The 19967-nt window shown below is 37.1% G+C and overlaps 2 protein-coding genes across 16 annotated transcripts in view; one reads left to right on the plus strand and one right to left on the minus strand.

Moving 5' to 3' along the window:
- Window positions 1-13425, minus strand: part of CEP170 (centrosomal protein 170) — an 89679-nt gene extending 76254 nt beyond the window's left edge. For 4 of the 6 annotated variants that reach the window (XM_032215212.1, XM_032215211.1, XM_032215209.1 and 1 more), the window contains exon 1: window positions 13183-13425. The gene's annotated coding sequence lies outside the window, so the exon portion shown is untranslated. The remainder of the gene's footprint in view (window positions 1-13182) is intronic. The other 2 variants (XM_032215208.1, XM_032215213.1) reach the window with 2 other exon arrangements.
- A 515-nt stretch (window positions 13426-13940) lies between these two features.
- SDCCAG8 (SHH signaling and ciliogenesis regulator SDCCAG8) overlaps window positions 13941-19967 on the plus strand; it is a 112252-nt gene continuing 106225 nt past the window's right edge. For all 10 annotated transcript variants that reach the window (XR_004255172.1, XR_004255173.1, XR_004255174.1 and 7 more), the window contains exons 1-3: window positions 13941-14465; window positions 18973-19131; window positions 19211-19296. Coding sequence is in view for 7 of the 10 variants with exons in the window: in XM_032215214.1 (XP_032071105.1) it covers window positions 14303-14465; window positions 18973-19131; window positions 19211-19296 (408 nt within the window). In the remaining 3 variants the exon portion in view is untranslated. The remainder of the gene's footprint in view (window positions 14466-18972; window positions 19132-19210; window positions 19297-19967) is intronic.

A 19967-nucleotide genomic window follows, 5' to 3' on the forward strand; every position in this document is an offset into this window, starting at 1 on the left:
CCTCTTATTAAGAACCGTGACTGCAACACTCCCTCCAATACTAGTTGGAGAGATGAGTTGAAATTCAGTACATTCTGAGAGGTGATATCTTAAGTATTTGATTTATTGGAATGGTTAAATAAAGAAGAGGTAGCAGATGATGCATATGGGTCTTGCCTTTTGCCATTTCATCATAAACCCAAGCTAGCTATCTTGTTGCACAATGGAAATGTGGTGGCTGCAGAGATTCGGCAGGCTAAGCAGTACTTAGTAGAACGAGATAAGATAGGGATCAATAACTGAAAGAGTCTGCAAAGATAAAATTGTCTAGTGGCTCTTTACCCTTTGAAGTGGAAAAGATCAAATTGCCCCAAAGAGACAGACAGAAACTGTAAGTTTTAGCCAAAGAACAGAATCCAGCTATTATTTTATTTACACAACACACACACACACACTACTTTGGTCAGGCTTTTGGAGATTTACAGCAGCCAGATAAAGTAAGACTGAAAGCTAAAGAGACTGAGGGGGAGAGGAAGTATCTATTATTCTTGTTGGTTGACCCTGAAACAATAGGCTCCTATTGCTATGGAGATGGAGTAATGGGAGAAAATATCTACTGTATTAAGTTAGGAAGTGGGATGGTGATGATTCTGATCCTTGTAGACACATAGAATGGTTGGAGTAAAGAATGAAGAGGATGTTATGATAGGAGTTGAAAATATATGTTTCTCAGGCTAGAGATGTCAACAGCCAACAGTCACTTAGTTTCAAAACCAAACACAGGGCAAAATTAAATTATGGAAAGAGTGGAAGGAAGAAGCACTAGAATCTATACTACTATAATGATTATAAGAATACAGTCATACCTGCATTTGATAAAGAATTCTTATCTAGCCATGCAGGGCTGGGTGTCTGAGAGCTTTAAATGAAATATGAGCTTAGAGCCAAGCTTAGTCAAATGCCTGGAAATTCTGCCAAGGACTTGCCAATGAACCTGGCAGATTTCCCTTTTTCAGGGAGGCATGCATTGAATTTCTCTTTGCTATTGGATAAGAACAAACTCTTACCCGTAAGATGGAAGAAACCCATTTATAAATCTTATAACAGTAAAGAAATCCTTGAAATGTATAAACTCAAATATATTGAAGAATATGTTATTTTTTTAAAAATCTTTGCAAATAACTAGGTCAATATTAATAAATCAGAATGCTGAGCACATAATCACTAATTAAGAGGACAGAAAATGAAAATAACTGCACATCAGCTGTATCCAGTATTTACTGTATCTAGAACATAGTTGCTTTAAGTTGAATTTCCCCCATAAAAAGTTGGAGGGAGCAACTTTACTACTTGAGTTGGGAGAAACAAGTGGCAAAATTATGACAGATCGGTAATGTAGATAAGCATTCTACACTACTCCTATGGTGTCTAAACTAGAAAAGCATGTACAATATAAAGTTCAATTCATATTTACTTGGAAGTATCTGCTGTGAGTTTAATACCATCAATTTTTATTGCACTTTTAAAAGTTAAGAAGAAAATTGACTCTACTTCTTTGAGAACCAGATTTGAATAAAAACAGTTTCAACTCAATTTAAAGTCTTAACACTTTGAAAAAAGGTGTGATGAATTTCAAAGTTCTGCGAGAGCACAGCATTGACACCTCAAAAATTTAGGATCGTTAAGTTATATTGTAAGGCCTGAATAAGCATACAGTATTTTGCTTTTTATTTCGGAATACACATTCAAAATTATCTTTCTCTTTCATAGTACTGCTCCTGGTTGAATATACAGTACATGAAAGTGCAGAACTGTAAATCAAATGAAGTTAACCTTTAAATTGAAAAATACCTGACAGGCTATACATACTGTGTCACTAGCTTCATTCAGTGTCAACAACAGAAGATGCCAAGAAACAAACTTTCACGATTCTTATTAGAGCTTCTTAACAAGACTTTAACAAGACTTTAAGAGGCCAAAGATACTCCATTTCAGATGTTCCACTTTGTAAGGACCTGAATGAATACTCTGAAATCCTAAACTATAACCAGAATGCAATTGCTCTAAGGAGACTGATTTATACTTATTTGAAATTCCGCATGTAGTTGCTTTCTTTTTTCTTTAGATGTACTTCTACAGCTGATATCATTAATTCTTAGACTACACTCATTAACTTAGAGTAGGTTGATTTATACTTAACTGCCAACAATAGAACTCAGATGATTTATAGTAAAACTAAAGTGGGTCCTAAACAAGCAACACATGCCAATCCCTGTCCTATAAGGCTCAAGGAAGGAGTAGTAGTTTGTGGTAGCAGACTTTTGTAAAGGAAGAGTCTTTCACTATGAGAATTCAGACATTTCCATAACATAATGTTCAATAACATTAATGAAATTCATTTTCTATGCATTACAAAATAATTCATTTATTAATTTAATGTGTAGGCCAACCATATGTTTTTAAGTAGGGCTACTAGAACTGGGATGCAAAAATCTGGATGATTACCAATGGGAACAAAGTGTGTTGCTTTGTTACCATGTACTAAACATCTGGGTTGTTACAGCTGATATCTGGTTTACTTTCTATTTTACTTTCTATGTTTTGTCCTGAAATTTCATTGACAGTTTTAAGATTCTTCTGATAATGTCTATCTTAGTCTTTTAATAAGTTAACTTATTAAATGATCATTTTTGCATAGTATTTAATTTATATGGTCTTTTAATTTTTTTTAATTTGAATGTCAATCTGGTAATTACTGGCCAGAAATGAAAAATATTTTTGCAAATATAAACGTATGAAATTATTTAACAATATTGAGTAGCTGCCCTAATCTGTACAGATTCATTCTGAAAGGAGGAAATAGATGTTATTGTTTTAGATGCTACATTGTTTAGTGTTGGTGTACAGAGAAACAAATGTCACAGGGGATCCAACAGATTATCAGTAACAAATTTATGACCCAGAGTCAGAATTCTGCATTTCTGACTCCAGCTAAAAATAAAGGGTATCACCTTTTGAATGATCTTCAGATACTCTGCCAATATTTGAGTTAAATATTGATGTGTACAATTCAAATCTGAATTTGAACTGATAATCTACAAAACATGTTGTTTTGGGACTTTTAAGTCAGCTATTACTGTGTTACTGATCAAGACAAAGTGACCAAATTTGACATCTTATAGAGCCCATTGGTCTAGAACTGATAGCGAACCTATGGCACGCGTGCCACAGGTGGCATGCAGCGCCCTCTCTGTGGGCACATGAGCCATTGCCCCAGGTCAGTTCCACTGTGCATGCCCGCGTGCCTCCCACCTGCCAACTAGTCTTCGGGTCTCATGCATATTGCATTCACGCATGTGCACGCTTTGGCAATTTGGTCCAGAAAAGGTTAGCCACCACTTGTCTAGAAGAATAAGATCCTAGAAGTCTATATATCTATTTTGCTTGATTTTTCAGCAGAGGTGAGGCTGACCTTGGCAAGCAGACTACAACAACAATCCCTTACAATGTTTCACTATCTCTCAGACATTACTGAAATGAGGTTATAGTTCTCCTTCTAAAGCCTAATGTACTGTGCAGGCATTCATGTAGGTAACCTTTTTATTTCCAGTTTTTTTATAGAATAATTAGGGACAAAGGTTTGTGCTTCATTTAAGACATTCATTGCAGTGCAATCATGCAAAGATATTTCAGGTCCAGTCGTTTCTGTGGTTCTGCTTACTGCTAGATCCTATCTTCCCTTGTTCCATGCTATTGTTTCGTTAATCACAGACTGCATTCACACACTAAGATATACAATAATACTTTGCCAAATAGAATTGCTTATAAACATAATACTGTATACTAAATCAAAACCAAACAAACCATTGGTTTGACTGTACATATGCAGGCTACTATGTGTCATGAGAAAGAAGTAACAGAGATATGAGTTCAAGTCATGTCAATACAATAAAGATAACCATGCAACTGAAATCAATGCCCTCTTGGCATAAGTGAATCACAAGTGAATGGAAGCATTGTTGCTGTTTACATTAAATTAATATGAAGCTATGACACTGAAATACACTCTTAACTATTAGCCAAGCACTGATATATTCTTCTACCAGGTTGAAAGATTAGAAAAAGATAATACCTTTTGGGGAAAATGCATCAATTGTGAAAGAGGAAGAATTATGTGATTAAATATTTAATATAAAGTTTAAATAGAATTATGGAATATCCTTGATTGGATGTCTTCTGATGGTTCAGATAGTGAAAGCCATTTCTGAGCTACTGACTAAGTGACTAAGGTGAAGGTAATGAAAGGTTTCTTAATGCTTCTCTGTAGCTATGCTAGGTCATAGCATAGCATAAGCATCTAACTTGACCAAGAAGTGACAAAACTTTTTATGACAGCTGAGTCATTGTAGTGATCAAAGTAAAAGGGACCTGAGATAACTCAGGCAATCCAAATAACTTAGGTCACTTACATGTTTATCAAGCTATGCAAGAGATGATGTGCATAATTATGTTAAAATATTGCCTCATTATTCTGTTGCCAACTGCAATTTATTAAAGTAATATAGCTGTTTTGTGAGACAGAAAGGAATAAAAGTTGATTCATTCAAGTAGATATAACAAATGCAATTCTGCAAGTGTTACCGAAAATGAATCCTTCCTGGCTGCTTTTAGAATTTATCCAATCAGAGAATTTAGAGATACAAATATCAGTTCATTACTGTTGGGGGGGGGGGACCAGCTGTTAAATGTGTGAGTAACAAGAACCAAGAGGCAACCAAACAAGACAATGAAGCAGATAACAATTTACACTAATGACAGATCAGCTCTTAGCAAGACAGAGTTCAAGTAAACACAATATGCATTCTGAGTATTCAGCTGCTATCTCTGAACAAGAACTGATTAGCTGTTTTAGTAACCTGTCATAGGAAGAACAAATATTGTTGTCGAATTAAGGTGTCAACCAAACCAATACTCCTATTCCCAAGAAGCTCCAAACTACGCCAGTTGGCAGAGTTATTTTGAATTTCAATCAATACCATAAAGCAAATGATCAAAGGGATGAAGGAATTTATGATGAAATTGAATTGATGAAAGAATTGGCAGTTAGCAAATGATACTTGGACTTCTGCAAGTCTTTACATTTAGTTCTTGTCTCCCTCTGGTAAAAATATCCTGATGAGTGCTCCTTTGTTCTCCATTAGCTTATATTAGGAATTCGACCTAGGAGATTTTTGGTGAGGAGATGGTGTCCTCTTTCTGTGTGATATGAAGGTTGCCAAAAGATCCCTAATGTTGGAAATCTCTAGTGATTCCATCTTCTGCTGTTCAGGTTTTAAATAGATTCTCTACCCAGTTAGTGCTTGGATGAGAGACAATACGAATATTGTTTTATGCCAGTTAGGGCCCCCCGAGGGCCATTCTTGCTTGGTGCAATGTCATTTGTTGGGACGGGCAGAAATGTCTCTGAAAAGTCATTAACTCAGCCTAGCGGAATATATTTCTACCATAGTAGTGGCTATGAGTGTGAGTAGTAATGGGGGAGATAACGTTTTGCTATTCTAACCCACTTTCATTAAAGTGAGGGTAAGGGGAATCACTGCTTAGTGGGCTAATAGGTTTCTGGATATAGTGGCACCACTCTTCTGTTTCCTACTTCTTGGAACTGAGCTCTGGGGTAAGGCTTGTTTCCATGGACTTAGCTTGCATATCTTGACTCAAGCTGACTTCAACAACAGCCACTCTTACTTTTTAAAATAATATGATTTTATTCAGTTTTTTAAAAGAAAAAAAAAACTTATTTAATGTTTTTATGTTTAAAAAACCCATATACCAAACTATAAACAATGCAAACTAAAAAACCCAATGTATAATTAACATTTCACATTTTCATTACTTTTCTACATTAAAATAGGTTATTATATTTATACAATTAATTACAATTAAACAACAAACTACACACTGGCCATTTGGCTTTATAATGTCTATCAATACAAAGCTTTTTTAAAGGCACAGAAATGACAAATTTCATTTAGCTAATATGTACATATTATTTCAGAAATAATCACTTTTTTCATGATAGTCCAAACATAATGTGAGGTTGCTCATAAAATTACAAATTTTGGAAAATAATGCAATACATTAATATGTTTAAATCCTGTTCTTGCAAAAACGTGGTTCTCCACAATGATTACTGTATATATTAATATCATTGATTAGGTAGAGAACTCTGAATGGGAATGCCGAAAGCATGAGCACTAATGTTCCTTCACATTTATCACATTTCCAGTTGCCAACCTTTTCTGAATGTCCACTGGGAAATCCAATATATCTAAAAAAAAATTTTAAAAAAAGAACTTGGCTTTTAAATCACATGAAACATAGAATGTTTTTGAGGTATTCTACATAGGTTTTCAGGATAATAATTAGTAATATTGAATTGTGGATTTGATTTCTAAAAAAGAAAAATTCCAATACACTTTAGGCATAAGGGCCAAACAAGGAAGATACAGTAGATATTAAAAGTCTACACATCCTTGTTAAAATGCCAGGGTTTTGAGACGTAACCCCCCCCCCCCAGACCAAGATAAATCACTTCAGAATTCCCCCCCCCCATCTTTAATATAACCTATATAATTAAATTGAAAAACAAACTGAAAACTTTGGGGGAAGGGGAAATAAAAAAAAACTACAACAAATTATTGGGACTTGTTTATCACTAGCACAATGTTATTAAATCTTGTATCTATTAAATCTTGAATCTTAAAAACGGGGTTATATCAGATTTAGTCTGATAATTAAAAGTAGTAAAGTCTATGCCAGAGATTCATTCTGGTTATAGCATATCAAGTCTGAATTAGGATTTTGCGATTTCTTTCTCCATTCTAGATTTTCTATGTCATCCACTCGACTTAGAAATAATATAATATATTAGGGGGGGGGGATTCCTTTGGAAACCAGGTTTGATGGGAAATCATGTGGGTAAAACTACAACAATGTTCAGTTTTGTTCTTAGAGTAGCCATTTTGCTTCAATGACTGCATATGTACTTTTGACTGATGTCCTATGAATCCTTTGTAACAGGATTTAGTTCTCTCCTCCTGGGATTTATCTGGTTTATCCTTCTGATCTACTCGGTGGTTAGCCATTTAACGTTAGCAAGTAAAAGAAGCTCTTCTATTCTACCACCTGAACTCGATAATCTGATTAGACACAGTATGTCAGTGGATATAAAGACTCATAGACGAAAGGACGAAGATCTCTATGTATTATTGCTTACATTTATAAAGATTGCATTATTCAGTTAATGTGCATTAAAAAAAACTTATTCCATTTCTCCAAGTGCCATTTGGTTCTTTAAAACAAACTAGAAATATGATACATTTGTAACACTTTTTAAAACAAATATATATTTGCACCACTTGCGAAGTAAGCAGTTTCTTAGAATTGGACTATCAGCAATTATAAGTTGGTATGAATATTCAAATATTTGGAGATGCTGCAGTCAAACTTTATACTAAGCCATTATATAGTTGTTCTAATTTTAACTTAAGAGTGCTGTATGAAAACTGTACCATACTTTTTGCACTATAAGACACACTTCTCCCCCCCCCCCAAAAAAAGTGGGTAGAAATGTCTGTGCATCTTATAGAGCGAATAATGTGGTGGTGGTGGTGGTGGTGTTGATGTGGCAGTGGCAACTGCAGCTGATTAGCCTTTGCTGCCGATCACTGGTTGGCGGTTGGATTGGCCTCCTGGATTACCACCAATCAGCTGTTCTAGGCGATGGAATCACCACTGCCGATCCCTACCACCACCACCAATTGCTGCCAATTCCCGCCGCCTAGAATATCTGATCAGCAGTATACCAGGAGGCCATTCCAACCACCAATCAGCTGTTTGGCAGGGAAGGCTCCAGTGTTTCCCAATGGCGGCGGCAGCTCAGTTGACTGGTGGTGGGACAATGGAGCGGAGCCCTAATGAGTCATGTGCTGGGGCTGTGATAACGTGCTGAAGCTCACCAGGCTGTTTTCTCTTTGCTGCAAGGACGCTAGCCTGATGAATATGCAGAGGCAGATTTTTTTTTCTTGTTTACTTCCTCTAAAGCTAATGTGTGTCTTATGATCCAGAGTGTCTTATAGACCGAAAAATACAGAAATTGTAATTTGCCAACATTTATGGTTAGGCAAGACGTATGAATTAAACCACAGAATTTTAGTTAAATTGTTATAAACACAAGAAACCAAAAATCTACACTTTCCCATTAACTGAATACCATATTCCAAAGAGTGGAGAAAGATAATTGATCACTATGTTTCTTTTTTGATCCCCCTGTCAATTCACAATATATGTGATATATAATGTAATATAATGATATAGTACAATGATAAATTGTATTATTTTGTCACTATGTAGCTATTTATGAAAGCTTATTCTCTTTGTAACACTATATTATGCTATATTTCCTAGGATTTTGCTTTGGTCAGAGGGCATTTTTTTTTTGAGAACATGCTGTGGATACTAATTTTGTGCTCATTAATTCAAAATCACTGCTTGTTTTAATTTGTTTCTATACATTTGTTTTTCTTATAAACATTGCAATATAATTTAACAGTTGTATTGTTAAATACAAATGTCAGTTAACATTTTAGGAGCTAAGTATCAAAACAAGTTTCCAGTCTAGAACCTGACAGAAATCTAGAGCTTGCCATTTTCTTTCCAGTTCCAAGTTTGAAGGAGGGAAGCACCACTGAGAGATATGCATCAGGCTCACCAATAACTACATAAATCCACAATTTCATTAACTGGACTAACATCAGCATACTATCAAAAAAATCCAAAAACCTAATATTGTTTAGACTGATATTCAAACCACTTTGCTGAAGTAAGTACAGCTTATTGCTAACCACAATACTTCAGTACACGTTTTGCCAAATGCAATATTTTGGTTGGTATCCAAGCAAAATTTTCAACAACCCACTTCTAATGGAACCCATTTCCAAATGCTAATACCAGATAGTAAGCACTGATTGGATCAAGAATTGTGCCATCATAATCAGGATTGGAAAAGGTTAATGCAATTTTTCCCCTCTCACGTATTTGAAATAACTATGTATAATATTCCTTTTAGAAAGCTACTTCATACATTTGTCATACACAAATGCTTTTTATACTTCCAGAAATAAAAACAAAAGTGATGCAACAGACATATTGTATCAAGAAACTTAACATTTCTCAACTCTTTTGGCTTTCCTCAGTCTGCCAGATTTTTCAAAATGTGGTCCTGTGGGAAAACCCTGCCCTGAAGAAAAAATATTTTAAAACTGGATAAAACAGTTTTGAACAATTCTTCACAGATTCCATTTGTTTTGGTTACCTTTTTCCTTTACGTTTCTTTGGAGTATGCTAATTTATGACTATTTTATTAATGGAGACTAGGGTTATCTTCTTCCTAATTATGAAATCATGGTCAATTAAGCCTATTACCGACCAAGGGACTCTGATAATGATAAAATTATAACCTTGGCTGATTACCTTTCATTTGTACCTTAGCTATATCCTTTGCATATGGATCTCTGGAATTTATCTTTTGCTCGGGCAATAACTAGCAGCAAAAATGGAATACACAGCAAATATTTCACCACTGACCAGAAAGTGTAGATACAGTCCCCTGGCTTTTTAGGTATTGAATGCATAAGGAATGTTTGTGGCAGTATTAGACGGTTGGGATATTAGTTGGGATATGAATGTATATGTTTATATGAAGATTATGCTGTATTATGGGCTGACAATCCAATCATCTGGAATAAATATTAATATAAATGCAGTATGGATCTTAAAATGTTAATGTATCAAAGCCCAAAGTTTTATTGTGAGGCAAATTATACATGAATGGCTAAAAATCAAAGCAAGTAGATGAAATCTGTATCAAGGAAAAATACTGACTAAAGATGCAAAAGTGAATGAGGAAGCTAAATGTTACCATCTTCCCAGTTTTCTTTTATTCATACGTTTTCTTAACAAAACTTATCTTGAAAGATAACAGCATGAGTATCTATGTGTAATGTATAGAATGACAGCAATATTTTGACTGTTCTTATAATAACTTAAAAATCAAATACCAATATTTTATTATCTAATGATGAAACTTTTAAACCACTATTTAACTCACATACATTTTTTTCTGGAAAGTTTTGGATTTTTGTTTAAAATTAACTCCATGAAAGTTTACTCACAAATATCACTTTTTCTGTGGAACTTGCTTCTATACTAGATAAGTATACAAATATATTATATACAATGATTACCTTCTTCAAAGTATGATTTAGGTCACCATTGAAAGCATAGTAAGAACAAAAGACACAGATTTTTGTATCTTGGCTAACATGACTTTTAGTCATGTGCGAAATATTTTGAAACAGAACCATTCCAAGTGTGAAAGAAGCTTCCTCAAAAATGTTGATTTCAGTTCAAATTTGAAGCATTTGTCACATCCTTATAATTTTTCAGTACAAGAGGCAATTGGATTTTACTAGCAGTAGGTTACAAATCAAGTATCCATTTATAGATAACTATATTAATAATAAATTACCAACCATCCCTTTTAGGAATTATGAAGTATATAGTCTTCCCCAAGAGTAATTTTAAAATGGAGAGATTGAAAGTAACTGATCTAATGTAATCAATTGATCTTGTATATTAAAAGCCGACTCTTACACCTGCTATCTTCATGATTCTTCTAACCGCTTTTATCAAGGTGGTTCTATTTTTCATGACTCCTTCAATTCAGCAGCATATCATTTGTGTGATTTTTACAACTGCTAAACAATTCATGATAATTTCATTATTACACAGCATCACATGGCTATCATGGTAATAAATCATCAATGTATATAGGCTTTGTACTTGCACATTAATGAATAACTAAATCTATAAATCACTACTGTTGAAATGTTAATTGCTAGATACTGTATTACCAACATCACAAAATCCTTTAAGTATACAGTACAAATCTGGGACACTGATCACTGCACTTCCAAAAATGAGTAGATGCAGTTAAAGAAGTAAATGTGCTCATTGAATGACAAACTTTAGAGGCACCATTCAACAAAACCATTAACCTTTAATCATATTTTTAGATGTTTGACAATTTTGAACTTGCACAGATTGTAGCATCTTAAACCCTTGAGCATCAAATATGATTCATCACTTAACTTTTATTAACAATTCAAGAAATAGGCTGGATTCTTTAAAATAGGCTGGATTCTTTAAAAAAAAATAAGTTGAAGATAGGAAAATTTCCTAATGAAGAATAATTATCATTTGTTTTAAATAATTATATGAGCATCTCACCCAAATATTTACAGGAGGATTACAGTATAAAATCAACGAACTAAGGAGAAAGCAAAACACTGCCTAATTTCACATATTATACCAAACCATTATGTGATTTGCATGTGGCTTAGCAGGATATTCTGAAACTTTGCAAACCTATGTATGACATGTGAATCCAGACAGTAAACTCCACCGAAAGGATACCATGGTATTTGCAAACAAGACTTCAAGGGTATCATAACTGAAAAATTATCACATATCACTTATTTTTTAAGACTGTGCTTTAAAAAAGATCCCTTGCTGCTGAAAATAGTCAATATAGGAAGACACATTGTCTTATTACTGTTTTAAATGTGAAGCAGCATAATGTAGTAGAAATAGACAGTGGAGTTGGCAGCACCTATTTAAAATTACTCTACTTCAGACACTAACAAGTAGCACAAGTCTTTCAGCTTTCTTCCCCATTAAAACCATGCTCTGAACAACCCCAGCTCATTTTAAGCAGTTTCTAATTAGGATACATAGAATTTTGTACAATGCCAGATACTAGATTAGCTGGAATGCAAATATTAAAAAGTACCTATATAAGAGTACAGTTATGAACGGAAACCCTCCCCTTCCCCCATTTCTAGCATCCGTTCCAAACAATTAGTGGATGAGATCACAAAAGAAGACTCATCTGTACAGATATCATTTGTTTCCTTTGGAGTATCTCTTTCATGATATACTGTGTATTTCAAACCTGTTAAGCTTTTTTTAAAATTGATCAGTAGAAATCTGTTGTAGCCATATACATTACATGTGCATTCACAACAAACAATTTGAAAAGATGACTTTGACAAAAGATATTTCTGTAATCATTTCAAAGAACCCATGTAACACATTTCCTTCTGGAATTTTTTTTTATACACGGAAAATTATAAGAACAAAAAGACGTATCAAAGAGGAGAGAGGGGAGAAAGGATTCGGCATAGTTTCTCCCACAGGGATGTCTTCAAGGTGTAAAGCTATGCATCATTTTAGGTAAGGCTGCTTACATTCAACCTACAAAACAGGGTGAAAGCAGAATCTTCCCCGCACCAAGAAATCACCCACACGCCCTGCCATGTATGCGTTAAAAAGAGAAGCTCGTAAAAACTAAAGGAAAGGAAAAACGAACAAAGAAGAAAACGGTACAGTTGCAAAGAAGGGAGACGAAAAAAATGGAAAACGACGAAGCAGAACAAAACGCCCTAGCAAAGCAGCCACCCCCCTCCCTTCCCCCCCGCCCCAGCCGCGTCTTTCCACCAGAGGGGCTGCTGGAGCGAGGCGGGGGCTGAAGCCTGGAGCCTGAACCCAGGGTGGGGAAGCCTCCACGCCACTCGCGAGAGAGAGCGCCCGGGGGGGGGGGAGGACGAGCTAACATGTGAAAGGAGGGAGGAGAGGCGAAAAGAGGAAGCGGATGGCCGAGTAAGCTCCATCTGTATCCAATCTGGACCATCCCCCCCTTCATATTCATGCAGCAGCAGCAGCAACCGCCTCGACTGACTCCCAAAGGGACAAGCCTTCTGCGGCCAGGAAATAGCAAAAGAAGGGAACGAAGCAGGGGCAACAAGGAAAACGATTCTCGTAGCGGTAGCAATCTTGCCACTACTACTAATGAAAAAGTACGCCAGGAGAACCGTTATGGTTGATTCCTATGAATCGGGAGCATCAATTCATATGTGGATCCGCCCCAGGATCGACATCGTTCCCGAGGGCAAGCCAAGGAAGGGACCGCGAAGAAAAAAAGAGGACGATGCCTCGTATGTGTTGATCGCTCGCTGCCGGGCAAAGACACCCTTCCCCTCCCCTCCCCACCACAGTGAAGGATCCCGCAGCAGCATCACTTACTCACTCCCTTTCAGGAAGCCTGAAAGTGCCGGCTCACTGATCCACCATCTTCTCCCACAACAAGGGCGCGCGGGGCGGAGGGGGAAAGTCAAGGGCGATCGCTAACCCTCCGCCAACCTACGTTGTTCCGCCTGTAGCAACCGCTTCAACGTTATTCCTACCATAAAGCGGCTAACGGCGCGGAACACAGGGAAGCTACTGCGCAGGCGCCGTCCCAGGGAGCGACATACAAGCGGAGGGGGGGGGGAGAAGAAAGAATGGATTTGCCTCAGGACGAGGCTAATGCGCAGGCGCGTGTAGAACGCGAAGCAACCGATTCGTGCCGCGCAGGCGTCGTTTTCCAGACTGAAGAAGCTGGAATTTGGTATTGTTGTTTATGTCTGTGGTTTTTTTTTAACGGCACGAACTAGTAAAGGTTTCGAAAGGTTTAAAGATAGCATCTTTTTTTTCTGTGGGGGTCGTTTCTTTGCGGAATATGAAAAAGGCAAATATAGTTTCTCCTATAAAAATGCTTTGTTCCTCTCATCTTTGTCCGGGATAAGAATGGGGGGGGGGAAACCCGCGCTCACTTTAAAGCGAACAAAAAGTACCACCTTGCCTTCACCCCCTCCCACAGAATAAAACCGTCTTCTGTATACAATAGCCCTGGCTGGCATCTTCGCAGAGCCGAGCCAACCCACCGTAGGGACATTGTTCTTGCACCAAACCACAATTCCCAGAAAGCAGCGCGGCAAAGACTTTATCGACATAGAGGAGCGTTACGGCGTGTAGCATTTCGGGCGAGAGAGGAAAGCCTTCTGTCTCTCTTACGTTCGGAGGCAGCGCGAGCCCCGCGTCACACGTCACTTGATTATCTGCGGGCATAAAAGCGGTCTTCGAAGCGGGACTCGGGGAAGCGCCGTTTCTCGGTTGTCCTGGCAACGAACCGCTTCGCAAGCTTCATCTGAACCTTCCCCCGCTCCCTTCCTCACGCTGTCCCTGGGGCTTGTAGTTGCTTCTTAGTCGCCGGGGCTGTTGCGTGCACTGCGAAAGGACGGCGTTGGAACTACACAGACCGACAGCCCGCGAAGAAAGCCTAGCCGGAGGGGAGGGGGGCGGCTATACTTCCCACGCGTCCCAAATGGAGGGAGTCCCAGAAGCTGTCGGTATAGCCGGAAGAGTTGCGGCGTGCAGCCCGGGGCCCGGTTGGAGCGAGTCTCCGGATTCACTGGATCCCGTGAGGGAAGCCACGGGAGAATCGGATTTGGCGCAGTCCCTGGAGCGGTATCACCGAGGCTTACGCGGTGAGGACGAAGAGAAGACGGGCGGGCAGTAAAACAGTAAACAGTAACAGTTGGAAGGGGCCTTGGAGGTCATCTAGTCCACACACACACCCCCGCTCACGCAGGAAACTTGTAGTAGGGATTCGAACCGCCGAACTGCCGAGCTTTCTGATCGACAAGCCTGAGCAGGGCAGCTTCGATGTCCGTTTGAATTTGGCCTCCTCAACCTTGATACTGGCCTTTGCTACTGGCTTTGTTACTGTCCTTTTCCGGAGCCGCTTCTTAGCTAGGTCTTGGAGAGAGATCTAAGCTTATTGGAAAATACAAGTGTTTTTGGAGGCGAGGGCTTCAAAAGAAGGAGGTCTTCCTTATTCGTGATCCCATCCCTTGGTTTGCCCGGGGTGAAATGTGAAACTATGGCAGATGGATGTGCTCGATGACAGACGTTCTGAAATGAATTTATTTATTTATTTATTTGGATCATTCTTAGTCTAATTTCAAAACTCTGCTGGCCAACTTAAGAAAGGAGCTGTTCAGGAGAAGGGCAAGAACAGCATCTCTTGCTGGTTCTACAGAATGATTTGACATCTTTTTGTACTAGTGGTCTTAGATAGGCTGACTGACAGGTTTCAAATAATTTGTTGAATTATGTCCTGGTTGCTGGAGAAAATCAAAATAGCAGGAATTGCATTTAGAGATAAACTCAATTGCTTCCAACTATTATTAGCCCAAAACGAAGCAAGCCATGTCATGGTTTAACTTTATGTGTGAACTTAAGTCACTAATTTGGGAGAACAGAGTGTTTTGGTTGGCCATTATTTACTAGTTGTGGTCAGCTTGAAGATTTCCAGAAAGCAATAGCTAGCTTCAAGGTTTGACATTGTATTAAAAGGCTAAATTGTTTTTTCTACACAGGTAGCTTTATTTCTTTTTTTCATCAGACATAAGTTAAATCAATGTAAATATTGAGGGTAGTAATTGAAGAGATTAGGACAAGTGCATTAAAACTCAAACTAGATAAAGGAGGAGGTACAATTAACTGGGGGCTAATGCGTTAGATTCAACTCTTGATAACTATACTGTTGTACCTTACATCTTGATACTATATGCCTTTAACAAACTGTAGCCCCACCAAAGACATTTGAATAATCTCTTGATTCATCCATTTTTATCCCTTGTTTGCGCTCAACTATGACAAGCATAATTATTTTTTTCTACTGTTTATTCACATCACCTGCACAAAGTATGTAAATTTTGGCTTAGTGATAATCACTTCAGATTAGCAATCAGCTTTTTTATATGATGGAGAATTTCTGTTCTTTTGGCATTTCTCCATAGATAACTCAATATTTTGTAAAATCTTTAGCAAAATGCTACTCAACTGGAATCTAACGGATCAAATTTCTGGTTGAGGGCACTATTAGGTCTAGCATGGTTATTGGAAATTCAAATGGCATCTGGCATATACTGCTTTTTGCTTACATATATATAACTATGTTGTATAATATAGAGAACTTATCCATAATTATGTCTTAGTTAAATATTAAATAAATCTGCTTTAATGAATAGCGCCTCCCTGTTATTAATGAAAGTGGCCCTCTTTTCAGGATTCTGTGAAAGCCTAATAGGGTTGCACTGCCATAATATGTAGATATTCATTAATTCAGACTTGTAGCTTGTCTTAAAGTTAAATTAAAATATATCTTCCTATGGAGAGAGAGGTATATTCCTATATCTCTGACCATGTAACTTTTTTTATATGATTTTTCTTAAGAGCTGAATTATGTGTTTTGTTTACACAAATATTAAGGATTTTATATGGACACCCATCTCACAAAATGGACTCTGGGTTGTGTACAACAATAAATAAAAAAAATATAAAAACAGTCATTAGAAAATATATAATTAAAACAGAGAACAATGCAACTGTGAATAATGCAAAGCTGTGCAAAGTCTCTGTCAACATCTGCCATCTACTCCTTGAGAAGAAATTGTGAATGTAGGACATGGGTGTCAAACTCGCTGTGTCATGTTGCTGTCATATGTTTCAAGACATTTTTCCCATTTGCAAAGCTGGGTTGAGTGTGGCCTGAATAGGATGCATCTGGCCTGTGAGCTGCCAATTTGACACCCCTGGTGTAGGAAGATCATGAAGATTGAGCAGTGCCACCCCACCCATCAAAAAGGGATACTGGATGAAAATTGTCCAGTAATGTAGGGTCCAGCAATGGTTTCTTGAGGAAATGTTCTTTAAAATGTAAAGGAAAAACCTCATAATTCAAAACAAATTAACCACTGCTAGAACATACTCACACAATAACTCCCCACCCCCAATCCTTTGACAAGCCAGGAAAGGTATGGATCTAAAAAGTAGTTGACTGAGCTCACTGTCCTAAGGATCTGTTTACTTCCTCAAGGTTCAAACTATTCCCAAATACCTGGGCAAGTCTCCACCTTGGTTCTCTCCTTGAGACTTGCAACCAAGGCTGTGTCTTAACTTGAAGTGAATCCAAGTGATCCAATTACAGATGCTTAGCAAATTCCTCCAAACATCTTTGCAAAAGGTTCCCAGAGTCCTCTTTACTAAGAGGACTCACATCACCCGAAACAGAATTGTGGGATGCTAATGAATGAAATGCAGTAAGGGTAGATAAGTACTACTTCTTTACTGTTTTGCTGCCTTTTCCACCACAAATAAGCCTTAATAGTGTTTTTATTGCGTATCAATGATGTTCTAGATACCTCTCTTTCGTTTCATCTCCCTCAACTCCTCTGGAAATCATGGAGAATTGTAGGATCCCAGAGAGGGGAGAATTCACACGGGTATGATTCAGTGGAGCACCTCAGCTAACCATTGTCCTGTGACAACCAAAGCTTTGAATGAACTATGCATCAGAACAACAGAAAGAACTCCCAGCTCTTTCTGAAACGTATCGGGGTTCATCATTTGCCAAGGGCAGAGTGACCTAATGGTTTCAGTCTCCCTGAAGTGGAAAATGGCACTAGAGAATCCCATGTTGCAATATCTGCTCCCCCTTCATGGTCATGTAACTGCATTTTGGGCACTTGGCAACTGGTCCACATTTTATCATGACTGCAATTTATGGGTTTTTTTTTTCTAGAAACCAGCATTTATTTATGGTTTTCAGAAAAACCACCCCTTGTGAACAAAAAGTTGCTTTAACAACCATTATGTTTGCTTAATGACCACCGCAAAAAAAGGTAATAAAATCCAGTATAGTCATTACTTTACAATTGTTACAAATTATGACTATGTTTGCCAGGCTCAATTACTATTGTAAGTCAAAGTCTATCTTAATTAAAATATTAGAGCTGAAAATAATCCTGAAATTGGAAATAAACAATCCTCCCCACAAAGCCAGACATATACACATCATAGAAAGTGTGATGCAAAATAAGGCTTTAGTAATTTGAATGCTAAACAACATATAATCAAATATTTATAAATCCTATTAAACACTTATTTACACATGAAGGCATAGAAATGTGGCAAAAGGTAGAAAAATAGTTCATTAATTATTGGTTCATTCATCATGTCCTGTGCTAAGCACTTTGGACCACCAGTGTACTCCACAATTTTCAGTCACATCTCCAATCCCTGTATTCTTCCATTTAAGGTTGATATTTTTCAGATCTTCCTAAAATGTTTGGCACCAGGTTTTCTTTGGCCATCCTCTTTTTCTCCAACCATCTGCTGGCATCCAATTGATTTTGCTGGATGTTGCTCATCATGTGGAACACATTTCCAGCAAAGTGCATTCTTCTTTCTGTCACTATTTCAGAGAGTCTTCAGGAATGTCTTCTTTGTAAAACTTCGTTGTTTATAACATGGTCGCAGTCAGAGATCAAAGAATCCTTCTGAAACAATGTTGTTGTAAAACAGATCTTAATGAATAATTCTTGTAGTAATTTTTTAAGTCTCACTAGCATAGATGGCTCTGATCTGCTCGGTTATACCATATATATATATTAGTGCCCTTGTTCTAGTCTTTCTTTGCTCCTATGAATTATCAGGATTTCAGTTATTCTTGTCAATATTATGTGCCAAATAGGTCCATGCAATACTTCAGAGGGGAAAGTTTGCTATTAGAACATCCAGGGGAGTACTTACTATAAAAAGTATATAATGCTTTGTTGCTCTCTTTTCCCTGTAACATATGAAGAGTACTTGAATTAAATACATTTTGGTCAGTTGGGGGACTGAACTAGGATTTTGTTCTGTGTGTTTACCTCAGTTCTTTGTATTTTGCTTTAGTGCACATATATTTGAATTAATAATATTCCACTTTCCACTCATGTAGCTTTCCAAAAGAGATGTCTGTCTGTCTGTCTGTCTGTCTCTCTTTTCCCTCTTTCTCCAGTTAAAATATATTTAGTAAGCAAACTAAGTTATTTCTTTTATCCTTATTCAGTTGTAAAAATCTTGATAATACATCTTATCTGTATTTCTTACCGAGTTGCAAAGAAACTTTTAATCACAATGGACTTTCAAAATTATTATTTTTAGATCGTGCTAGTAAAAGCCTTGATCAATTGAAATATGTCTTCCATGAAAAAGATCCGGCCATAGGCGAAAGTACAGCTACATTGGATCAGTTATTTCCTAATTCAGGCCAAGAAGTGACTGAAGATAACGCTTGGCAGGAACTACAGTACAGCCATGCAGGTTTGAAATTTTCCATTTGATTTTTTTTCAAATTAGAATTATTATCTTAGGTAAAATATATTTTACTATTGTGTTATAGTTAATCAGCTTAAAGCATTATTACGTCAACAAGAAGAAAAGGGGAGTGAAATGTCACCTTCAAAGAAGAGAGGAATGTCACCCACAGTAAGTATTATCCTCTTTTTATCTCTTGTTACATGACCAAATAATTACATATCTGTTTACAGAACAATATCTAAGTAGTATTTATGTTGTCTCATTTGAGGAGTTATGTAGTAACTTAACAAAGGATTAGTAGGCTAGCCTATATATAAACTTTTGTATTTATTTTAAGTTACCTATTGTTAGTTCAGCATTATACATCTAATTAATTGTGTATGCTATGACAAGGCGAAGCATAAGGATGAGATTAAAGAGAAAGGTTCTGAATTTGTTTGGTTGCAGAGCATATGCAAGCACGTTATGGTCCTTTTAGTTGATTTTAACAGAAGAGATGTTCTGAAATTCCTGCAAGTTTCTTTATATATACCACATATTGATTTTTGAGCCCTGTTAGCACAGTGGTTAGAATGAAGCAATGCAAGCTAACTCTGCCCACAGTGTAGAGTTCGATGCTGATGGGGCTCAAGACTGACTCAGACTTCCATCCTTCTGAGGTTGATAAAATGAAGACCCAGATAGTTGAGGGCACTATGCTGACATTTGTAAACCTCTCAGAGAGTACTGTAAAGCACTATGGAGTGATATATGTCTAAGTGCTGTTCCTATTGCTGTTTTGCACATGTGTGTAAACGTTTCAAAACTTCTACTTGAAGGAAAAGATAATTATTGAATCC

Source organism: Thamnophis elegans, chromosome 4, assembly GCF_009769535.1.
Source record: "Thamnophis elegans isolate rThaEle1 chromosome 4, rThaEle1.pri, whole genome shotgun sequence".
NCBI classification, from domain to species: domain Eukaryota; kingdom Metazoa; phylum Chordata; class Lepidosauria; order Squamata; family Colubridae; genus Thamnophis; species Thamnophis elegans.